The sequence below is a fragment of the Planococcus citri genome, chromosome 5 (assembly GCF_950023065.1).
Source record: "Planococcus citri chromosome 5, ihPlaCitr1.1, whole genome shotgun sequence".
Classification (NCBI taxonomy): domain Eukaryota; kingdom Metazoa; phylum Arthropoda; class Insecta; order Hemiptera; family Pseudococcidae; genus Planococcus; species Planococcus citri.
Window position 1 is genome coordinate 3,951,476 of NC_088681.1, and position 11,989 is coordinate 3,963,464.

The window sequence follows — 11,989 nt, forward strand, 5'->3', positions numbered from 1 at the left end:
ATTCCAAAAAACTCAATTTTTTCAAAAATGGTACAAAAATCTTACTTTTGGTCAAAAATTAATATTGCGGTAGGTATTTTTATTCAAAAATTGATAAAACTTTTTTATTTTCAGCAAAATGGTAAAAAATTTCAGTTTTTTGTTAAAAATCCTAAAAAATCTCATTTTTTTCAAAAATTTTTTTTTTTTTTTTTTTTTTTTTTTTTTGGGTGTTTATAATTACAAGATTATTACACCCTACGTAAGATTATATTAAATTTGTCAGGTTGTGTTTTTTTACAAGAGTAATAAATTTTTCCATTTCGGAGGGGCTGTCAGGGATGGAGAGAGAGTATTCATCTATTTGGTAGGTAGGTACATATAAAAATTTACAAAACTTTTTTATTTATACCAATAATTGCTAAAAAATTTCGTTTTTTGCTAAAAATCTCAAAAAGTCTAATTTTTTTCAATAACTGGCCAAAAATCTTATTTTTTTCCATTTTTTGCTAAAATTAAATTCTCGTTTTTTAACAAAATTGCTAAGAAGTCTGCTAGATTTTCTTTTTTCAAGAATTACCCACTCAAAAATCTCTCCTTTTCGCTCAAAAATGCCATTTTTCTGTCAATAAATTCTAAAAAAAAAAATAAAACTTTTTGCTGAATTTGTCGAAGTCTTGCTTTTCGTAAAAAGTAATCACATCTCGCTTCTTCAAATAAGAATTGTCCAAAATCTCGCTTTTTGACAAAAATTGCAAAAAAGTAGTCTATAATTTTTTGCTTGTCAGAAAAAATTCCGTCTTTTTGCAAAAATTATCAAAATTCTAGTTTTTTGTCAAAAATTTATCAAAAATACTCGCTTTTTTATTAATATTGGTAAATAAAATTCACTTTTTTTCGAAAAATTTCAAAAAGATGCTTATCACTTTTTTGGTCACTTTAGGTGACCATTTCAAGCTTTTTTCGTTTTAATTACTTCTCTTTTTAGAAAAATTTGAGTACGAGGTCTGTATAGTTGGCGAATTTTTACCAATTTTTGCATAATTTCCTTCAAGTTTTATGATAGTTTCTTCAAAAATGATCCAAATAACTGGAAAGTTCGCACATTTTCCATTGATGATGGGTGGGCTAAAGAAAAGTGAAACCAATCTTCAATATTGAAAAAATGCTCTCGAAGATTCACATTATTTTTTTAGAAATAAAATATTTTAAATCTATGAAAATACCCATCACCATTCTTCTTTCAATTAACCTATTTAATTCCGTTCTGATTTGTTCGCAGTCGCATTCGTCGAAATCCTCGAAACACAGCTCGTCCTCGCATAAAGACAAAGACAAAGATAAAGAACGCGGCAGCGGCGGCGGCGGCGGCGGCGGCAGCGAAAAAGAAAAAACCAAAGATAAAGATAAAAACTCGATGAAGCGTAGCAGCAAAGAAAGCAGCGAGTTATCGTCATCGTCGTCGTCGAAAAAGGATAAATTCAAAGACGATAAAGTGCGAATATTAAAAGTATCGTCGAAAGAGGACAGCAAGAAGAACTCGTATCACGAGGAGAAGTCATCGTCCAAAGAGAAATCATCGTCTTCGGAAAAGTCATCTTCGGCGATGATGGTCGAGCGGAGTTCGTCTACCGGACGTAGTAGCGCTGATAATAATACCGAGATGCTCAAGTTCGAGAAAAAAGAGAAGGATAAGAAACACAAAGATGAGAAGAAATCCAAGTCTAAAGATAAATATAAACAGAACGAGAAGAAGGAGAATATCGATGTTGTGATGAAAGAGTCGTACGTCAACGAACGATCCGAGAAATTGTTTTCGAATAAAGACGATTACAAAGAGGAGAAGAAATTTCACAGGATCGCTAATAGTAATAGTAATAATAACGCTGACGATAATAATAAAGATAATAAGGCTGAAAAAATTAGCAGTAAAGATAAAGGCGCAGCTATCGCGGAAACCAAGAATTTATTCAATAATGTAAACAACAATAATAATAATAATAGTAGTACTAATAACAACAATAGTACGGATAGTCAGATTATTAATAACGGCGATAATACGCAACGCAGCAAGGAGCCAGCTGAGGTCAAACATAAACATCACAAGCATAAAAAAGATAAATCCAAAAAAGATAGCAAACGCGATAAAGAAGAACGTAAAGAGAAAAAAGAAAGTAAAGAAAACAAGGAAAGATTCTCGATGGAATCGCAGCAGCAGCAGCAACAGCAACCGCAACAACAACAACACGTTCAGCCACAGCAGCCAGCAACTCCTGCGACTCAAGCTCAACCGCCGGCAGCTGTCGTAGCCGCACCTCAGTCGAGATCTACTCCAAAGTCCGGCTCGACGGATAGTCCTCGACGTCTAAAGAAACCAGTCAAAGCGCTTTTCGAGCTAGATAATTCGGATTCGGAGTTCTCGAGCATGGATGACGATCTGCCACCACCTTCGCTGCCGCCAGCTCACCATAGACTTATGCCAGCTAAGGAAATGTTATCGTCTCCGTCTCCATCCCCCGAGATGAATCTAATCAAAGAAGAACCCATGTCCGGTTACAATAAACGCGAAGAACAAACCAAAGAAGAGAAATACGAGACGCCTACGTCGAAAAAGAAGAAGAAAAATAGCGAAGAACGAGAGAACAAGAAACGTAAACGTAAATCCAAAGATAAAGAAGAAAACGCCACCAGTAAGATGATCAAATACGAGACGAATTGCTCGCAAGCTGCCGACCTGGCCGGCAAACCGGCCGATCCCATGGCTGGATCAGATCGCACCAGGCAGTCGAAATCCGTTAGCCCTTCGGAGCCCAAGTTCACCGACGAGTACATTACCAAGCTCAAAGAGCTGCAGAGGAAGATCATGACATTAGAGGATAACTCCGGACTGCAGAGGATCGTGCAGGTTGTGGCCGAAACAGGTCAGTACGAAATTACCACGAAAACTTTCGATTTCGATTTGTGCACTCTGGACGAATCGATAGTACAGAGATTGTTGGATTTTTTTGTACCATGAGCTTTGTTATTTAGTACTTTAACGTACGAGTTTGTTTGTTTGTTTTTTCTTTTTCATCACCCTTTTATGCGACCTATTATTATTTTTTTCTTTCTTTTTTAATTTTAATTTTTTTTTTCGTTTTTTTCCTTGTTATCGTTTCGTTTTTTCTTTTCTTTTTATTTTCTTTTTCGTTTATTTATTTTTTATTTATTATCTCTTCGGATGATTGGATTTGAAATGAATTTAAGAGATAGGTAAACTCGGGTGTTGTGCGAAGCGTGTAGGTAATCGAGGCGAGTTACTGTATTTTTAGGCAACTTGTGCTTGAATTTATTTAATTCCGAACTCTTGGACTGGTTTCCTGCGTCGTTCGTTTTAATAGGAAAATATTCAAAAGTGGCCATCGATTATCCAGCTGCCTTTCTCAGTCTAAATTTTGATAGATTTCTTGTGTTACTAAAATATTGCTTTTGGAATTATTATTCCTCATTTTTGCTGTAAACTCTAAAAGCAGACAAATACTCGCGAGTTGATTTTCAGAATTCGATGGACATAATTTTTGGCAGCTTTTATAGTACACCTACACATCCTTGATGGATTTTCAAGCACAAAGTTGTACAGAACTTGACTCGATGGCAGGGCTGGTGATCACTGATCTTCCACTTTCTCGTCTTGTGCCAACATAGCAAGGTGTCAAATATGTACATAGTAGACCTCGTATGCATTATAAGAATGGGTCAACGTACTCATCTACATACCTCTCCTTGAAACTAGATGTTTAAGCCATATTATTGTTATTATTATAGTTTTTAAACCCGAAATTTTTGGGATAATAACCATTTTTCCAAAAAAAAGAGTTTGTTCGTAGTTGAGTATTTTTAAAAATGAGCATTATTTTATAAATTTGGACGAAAAATGAAGAATTTTTTGCTTTAAAAAATGTAAATTTTTACAAAAGTCGAATATTTTTGGCCAGAACAACGTGATTGATCACTTCGGGTAAAAAAAATCGTTCTTTAGCGAAAAAGTGACTAAAATATGATTCTTTAACTGAAAATTTATTATTTTTGGCAAAACATTACAAAATAAATGTTTTTTTATGCCAAAAAAATGATAATTTTTAGCCAAGTATACGTAATAATGATCACTTAATGCATAAAATGAATCTTTGTAGAAAAAATATATACCTATTTCTCAAAATATTACCATTTTTACACAATTTTGTAGTTTTTGAAAAAAAAAAGATCTTGTGGCAAAGGATAACTTTTTGGTAAAAATTCCAAATTTTGAAAAATCATGAAAAAACTGCTTCTTTTTAACTCACACATTCAATTTTTGTGAAAAAAAAAAAAATAGTTTACTTTATAGATGAAAGATGATTCTTCGAAAAAAAAATAATAATTTCTTGAGGAAAAGTAGAAGACTACTTTGGCTAGAATTTACTTTAACAAAAAAATGGAAAAAAAAGTCGTTACTCTACAAAGAAAAAAATCACCTAAGTATTCATCATTTTTTCCCAAAATGGCCATTTTTCCAAAAAAAAAAAATCATTTTTAACCGACAGTTCATTTTTTGTCAAAATGGACTTTTTTTTCTAAAATGACCATTTTTCTCCAAAAATTGCCATTTTTTTACCAATTATGAATTGTAATTTATTTATCAACTCAAAATTTACATTTTTTGCCAGCAGTGGGCCATTATTGTCAAAATTGTCATTTTTTGGGTAGAAATTACTTGTAATTTTTGGCAGAAAATAATTAAATAATTTTGAGGGAAAATAAAATGATTGCCTTTGGCATAAAATGACCATGTTGACAAAGGAAACTGTTACTTTTAAGTTTGACAAAAAATTACAATTTTATGTAAAAAAAAAAAAAATACAATTTAGGCAAAAAAGGAAAAAAAGGACTATTTTTTAGGGTTTAATAAGAATTTTTGATTGGTAAAAAATTGAAAAATCTTATTTTTTGGTTGATAATTTTTGGCAAAATAAAATGACAACTTCTAGTTTAAATCATGTCATTTTTTGCAAAAAGTGTCCTGTTGCAGAAATGGCAATCTTGGCTAAAAATCACAATAATTTTCAACTAAGAATGACAATTTTGGCTAAAAATGACAAATTTTGTAAAAAAAAAATGGTTGTTTTGTAAAAAAATGATTATTTTGGCAAAAAATGAACATTATTGTTTGAAGAAATAATTTCATGACTAGTTTTGGCTAAAAATTGTCATTTTGGGGGGAAATGAAAAATTTGGTTAAACAAAATGATCAATTGAGCAAAAAATGACCTTTTTGGCAAAAAATGGTTACCGGCCGTTGACAAAAAAATGACAATTTTGGGGGGGGGGAAATGGTTACTTTGCAAAAAAAAATGATCATGGCAAAAAATGAACATTTTGTTAGGAAAAATGATTTCTTTTGACAAGAAATGACTAGTTTTGGGTGAAAATTGTCATTTTGGAAAAAACTAACTTAGTCACAAAAAAATGAGAAATTTTCCCCAAAAAAAAATATGACAAATTTGGCCAAAAAAATGACCAATTTGGCAAAAATTACCAATTTTGTAAAACATGGTTCCTTTTGACAAAAAATGACAATTTTTATGGTTAATGGCAATTTCGAGCAGAAAATGAACATTATTGTTTGGAGAAATAATTTCATGACTAGTTTTGGCTAAAAATTGTCATTTTGGGGGGAAATGAAAAATTTGGTTAAACAAAATGATCAATTGAGCAAAAAATGACCTTTTTGGCAAAAAATGGTTACCGGCCGTTGACAAAAAAATGACAATTTTGGGGGGGAAATGGTTACTTTGCAAAAAAAAATGATCATGGCAAAAAATGAACATTTTGTTAGGAAAAATGATTTCTTTTGACAAGAAATGACTAGTTTTGGGTGAAAATTGTCATTTTGGAAAAAACTAACTTAGTCACAAAAAAATGAGAAATTTTCCCCAAAAAAAAATATGACAAATTTGTCCAAAAAAATGACCAATTTGGCAAAAATTACCAATTTTGTAAAACATGGTTCCTTTTGACAAAAAATGACAATTTTTATGGTTAATGGCAATTTCGAGCAGAAAATGAACATTATTGTTTGGAGAAATAATTTCATGACTAGTTTTGGCTAAAAATTGTCATTTTGGGGGGAAATGAAAAATTTGGTTAAACAAAATGATCAATTGAGCAAAAAATGACCTTTTTGGCAAAAAATGGTTACCGGCCGTTGACAAAAAAATGACAATTTTGGGGGGGGGAAATGGTTACTTTGCAAAAAAAAATGATCATGGCAAAAAATGAACATTTTGTTAGGAAAAATGATTTCTTTTGACAAGAAATGACTAGTTTTGGGTGAAAATTGTCATTTTGGAAAAAACTAACTTAGTCACAAAAAAATGAGAAATTTTCCCCCAAAAAAAAATATGACAAATTTGGCCAAAAAAATGACCAATTTGGCAAAAATTACCAATTTTGTAAAACATGGTTCCTTTTGACAAAAAATGACAATTTTTATGGTTAATGGCAATTTCGAGCAGAAAATGAACATTATTGTTTGGAGAAATAATTTCATGACTAGTTTTGGGTAAAAATTGTCATTTTGAGGGGAAATGAAAAATTTGGTTAAACAAATGACCAATTGGGCAAAAAATGGTTACTGTTGACAAAAAAAATGACAATTTCGAGGGGGGGGAGGGGGAATGGTTACTTTGCATTTTTGCAAAAAAAAATGATCATGGCAAAAAATGAACATTTTGTTAGGAAAAATGATTTCTTTTGACAAAAAATGACTAGTTTTGGGTGAAAATTGTCATTTTGGAAAAAACTAACTTAGTCACAAAAAAATGAGAAATTTTCCCCAAAAAAAAAATATGACAAATTTGGCCAAAAAAATGACCAATTTGGCAAAAATTACCAATTTTATAAAACATGGTTCCTTTTGACAAAAAATAACAATTTTCATGGTTAATGGCAATTTTTAGCAAAAAATGTCATTTTTGGCGAAGAAATGTCTTTTTTGGCAAAAATGGTTTTAGTGTTGGAAAAAAATGAAAATTTTTGATGATAAATGACGTTTTAGCTGAAAATCACAACTTTTGGGGAAAATGACATTTTTTTTGAAGAAAAAAAAAGGGATTCTTGTATAAAAATACTTGTAATGATTACTTGTGGTAAAAAATAATTCTTTGGCAGGAAAATGATTGCTCTATGACCATTTCTGAAAAAAATGAATATTTTTCTCAAAAGAAAAAATGATTTTTTTTGGCCAAAAATGATATTGTGCCGAAAATTGAACATTTTGAAGGAATAAAAAAATTATAATTTGTCAATTAGGTACCTACATAATTATGCACTTTGCTAAAAATAATAAAAAAAATCCTCAACAATTTGTAAAAAAAAAAAAAAAAAAATAGATTTTTTTCATCTGCCAAACTACAACTTGTGAAATATCCAACGTGTTGCAAGTACTTCTGAAGCAATATCAGTTTATCCAGCCCTGCTCAACAATATCACGCTTTGCACGACGAATTAATATCATCAATTTGACTGCATATAGACTGTTGAAAAAGATGCTTGAAATGCCAATTTTCACGATGATTTTTCAAGTCTATCGAACGTCGAACGTTGATACTGTTTTTTAGACTAAATGTAATTTCGAAATATAGCGAAGAAGAAATAGCGGTATTTTAGCGAATTTTGTTAGTTTTTGTTTTTATTGTTTCGTCGCATACGCAGCGGGTGTGCGATGATTTTTTTTCCTTACTTTAAAAAAAGAAAAAAACAACTTAAACGTTTTTAAGATAAATTTATTATCCAAACAGTTCCTCTTTTAGTTAAATGTACTACGTTTAAGATGTTAATCGGTTTTTTTCTCTTCTTTTTTTTTTCTATATACGTCGTAAAAATGGGAGATTGAAGTGTTTTAAGGGTTTAATACCCTAATGCAATTTATCGCAAATGTGAGAGATTGAAATATTTTAAAGGTTTGATACCTAAATGCAATTTTTTTAAAAAATGAACGATCGATTAATAATTTTTTTTTAAACAATAGACGATTATCGTAATGTAAATTATTATTAGTAGTTACCTGTGGGAAAATATTTCAAGTTAATTGGAATATACAACATCGAAACCTGTTTTTTTTTAATAATTAAGATTTTCGTAAAAGTACAACGCCTTGAGCTTTTTAAAAAAAAAGATGAATTTTTTTTCCAAGGCGCACATTCCATGAGCTTGTTTGAAGGATTTGTTTTTTCTGTTTTTATTTTTTTTTCCTTTTCGTCGTATGTTGTAGATTTTGTAGGTATTTGTAAGTGCGCGAGCTTTTTGTATTCGAAGTGTAACGAGAAAAATAGATAGTTGAAATAATTTTTTTTTTAATTTACTGGAAGAAAAGAGCTTGTGTACAAAGACAGTGACGTATCGAAGACGCCTTTTTTTTATTTAATAGGTAGTAGATGAGATGAAATAGTACAAATTTTTCTAGCAACGGTGAAGCTTAATTGTAATACTTTTTGATTTGTGTAGAAATACGAGAGATGAGAAAGTGTTTGACGAGTTTTTAATGTTATTTTAGTATAATGTAGGTATACTATACCTTTGTTTTTGTCATACGCGATCAAGGGCGACCGGCGAAGGAACAGAGCGAGTGGGACTGCCGAGATTTAAAGCTGCTTCGAGTACGATTCGAATTTACGAGTATTTTTTTTTTATTTCAGAATGTGTGAAAATTTCAGCCAAATTGAAGTTCGAAAAGTGTGTCTAACGAAAAGAAATATGTATTATTCAAAATTTGAAACTTCTTCACAAATGTAATAATTTTTTTTAGAAAATGAGATGTTAGGCAATTTTTTTAAAAACGTTGATTTTTTGCATTCTTGTCGCTAATTTTTTTAGGTACGGTAAGGTACTTTTTGAAATAACCAGAGAGCAAAATATGATAAAGAAATTAGATTAGCAGGAGAAGATATAGATAGTTGATTTTTTTCTAGTCTATTGAGAAGTAAATAGAGGATTTTTAGATTGCTTCCCATTTGGATAAATGATTTCGGGGGGGGGGGAATGATCGGTTGCTTCGAAGAGTGCCATATTTGAGCGAAATAACTTGAATGGGGCATCAAAGGACAAAAGTTATTTTTCCTGGTAATGCAGCAAGAAAACCTAGGATGCGTTTACGACCTTGAAAACTGTAAAGGGCAATGGCATGGACTTTCATTCAGTTTTTCCAAAGTTAATGCTAAAAAAAGTCATGTTTTTTGTCAAAACTGATCAAAAGACCTCATTTTTGCCAAAACTGCTGGAAAATTGGATTTCTCAAATGTTTTGGATTCTGGTCAGAATTATCAAAAAAAAAAAAAAAAAATTAATTTTTGTAAAAATTTTTAAAAATAAAGGTCAAATTTTTGTCAAATTGCTGAAATTGCAGAGAAATTGCTGTTTTTTTCTGCATGAAACGACCACAAAGTGTACTCGTTTGCCTCAACTGTCCAAGAAGTAACCATTTTTTCAAAATTTTTGATCAAAAAATTCCAAAAAGTCATTGTTATTTTTTCAGTTTTCAAAAAAAATTAATGTTCTGTCAGAATTGAGGGAAGACTTGAATTTTGGCAGAAATTTCAACAAGTCTATTTTTATTAAAATTCCCAAAACGTTTCGTTTTGTGTCCAAAATGCCTTAAGAAGTTCCTTTTTTTTGTCCAAAGCTATAAAAAGTCTTGTTTTCTGTTTATGTGAGACTGTCCTATTTTCTACCAAAATGTCCAAAAAAAAGTCATGTTTTTGTCCAAATTGTATAAAATCTTTCTGTATTTACACTTCCATAAAAAAAATCAGTCCATGTCAAAAATGTCCTATATTCTGCCAAAATTGCCAAAAATGTCCTCTCTTTTTTGTCATAATTGTCAGAAAGTTCCAATTTTTGTCAAAATTTTCAAAAAGTCCTCTCTTTTGCCATAAATTGTCTAAAAGTTCAATTTTTTTGCCAAAATTGTCAAAAACTTTTGTTTTTGTCCCAAACTGCCATAAAAAGTCCTGTTTTATACTCTGCCAAAATTGCTGAAAAATGTCCCATTTTTTTGCCAAAATTGTCAAAAAGTCATCTTTTTTTGCCAAAATTGCTGAAAAATGTCCCATTTTTTTGCCATAATTGTCAAAAAGTTCCAATTTTTGTCAAAATTGTCAATAAATTGTCAGAAAAATTCATTAATTTATGCCAAAATTGAAAAAAATCCTGAAATTTGCCAAAAATGTCAAAAAAATTTGTTTATGTCCCAAACTGCCATAAAAAGTCCCGTTTTATATTCTGCCAAAATTGCCAAAAAAAATATCCCATTTCTTGCCAACATTTTCAATAGGTCCTCTTTTTTGGCCATAATTGTCAAAAAGTTCCATTTTCTACCAAAATTGTCAAAAACTCTTGTTTCTGTTCCAAACTGCCATGAAAAGTCCTGTTTCATAATTCTGCCAAAATTGCCCAAAAATTTCCCATTTTTTTTTCAAAATTGTCAAAAAGTTCTATTTTTTTGCCAAAATTGCAAAAAAAATCCTCAAGTTTGCCAAAATTGTCAATAACTTTTTTCTGTGCCAAACTGCCAAGAAAAGTCCTGTGTTATATTCTGCCAAAACTGCCGAAAAATGCCCCATTTCTTTGCCAAAATTGTCAAAAAGTATTAATTTTTGTCAAAACTGTCAATAAATTGTCAAAAAAAATTAATTTTATGCCAAAATTGCAGAAAAAATCATAAAACTTGCCAAAATTGTCAAAAAATTTGTTTTTGTCCCAAACTGCCATGAAAAGTCCCGTTTTATATTCTGCCAAAATTGCCAAGAAAATGTCTCATTTCTTGCCAAAATTGTCAATAAGTCCTCTTTTTTGGCCATAATTGTCAAAAATTTTCAATTCCTGTCAAAATTTTCAAAAAATCCTCTTTTTTACCATAAATTTTCAAAAAGTTCCATTTTTTACCAGAATTGTAAAAAAATTTTAAAATTTGCCAAAATTGGCAAAAACTTTTGTTTCTGTCCCAAACTGCCATGAAAAGTCCCGTTTCATATTCTACCAAAACTGCCGAAAAATATCCCACTTCTTTGCCAAAATTGTCAAAAAGTCATCTTTTTTTGGCATAATTGTCGAAAAGTTTCAATTTTTGTCAAAATTGTCAATAAATTGTCAAAAAAAAATTAATTTTATGCCAAAATTGCAGAAAAAATTCTAAAATATGCCAAAATTGTCAAAAATTTTTGTTTTTGTCCCAAACTGCCATGAAAAGTCCTGTTTTATATTCTGCCAAAATTGCCAAAAAATGTCCCAGTTCTTGCCAAAATTGTCAATATGTCCTCTTTTTTGGCCATAATTGTCAGAAATTTTCAATTCCTGTCAAATTTTTCAAAAAGTCCTAAAATTTGCCAAAATTGTCAAAAACTTTTGTTTCTGTCTCAAATTGCCATGAAAAGTCCCGTTTTATATTCGACCAAAACTGCCGAAAAATATCCCATTTCTTGACAAAATTGTCAAAAAGTCTTCCTTTTTGGCCATAATGGTCTAAAAGTTCCAATTTTTGTCGAAATTTTCAAAAAGTCCTCTTTTTTGCCATAATTGTTAAAAAGTTCCATTTTTTGCAAAAATTGTCAAAAAGTTGAATTTTTTTGTCAAAATTGCAAAAGAAATCCTATAAAGTTTGCCAAAATTGTCCAAAACACTTTTGTTTTTGTCCCAAATTGCCATGAAAAATCCTGTTTTCTATCTAAGGGTCAAGAAGTCCTGTTTTTTTGCTAAAATCACCAGTTTTGCTTTTTTTTAATATCTCTCGATCAACATTTTCTAATTTCCAATTTTTTTAAATTCAGTTTTTTTATTTTTATAGTTTTTTTTTTGAAAATGGAACTATTTTAACCTCAACCCTCCTCCCCAAACCGAAAAAATCCTGGCTATTTAAAGTCTAGAAAATTGAAAAAATTGGTTTATAAAACTGGGAAAATTATTGTTTCTTCAGAAAGCGTGAACATAGGACACCCTC

General features: G+C 30.5%; 1 protein-coding gene across 2 annotated transcripts in view; it reads left to right on the top strand.

Annotated features, from left to right (window-relative positions):
• The window catches only part of ear (ENL/AF9-related), a 38,779-nt gene extending 30,435 nt beyond the window's left edge, over window positions 1-8,344 (top strand). For both annotated transcript variants that reach the window (XM_065369121.1, XM_065369122.1), the window contains one exon: window positions 1,262-8,344. In XM_065369121.1, coding sequence (XP_065225193.1) covers window positions 1,262-2,995 — 1,734 coding nt within the window. In that variant the 3' untranslated portion in view covers window positions 2,996-8,344. The remainder of the gene's footprint in view (window positions 1-1,261) is intronic.
• The last annotated feature ends 3,645 nt before the right edge of the window (window positions 8,345-11,989 follow it).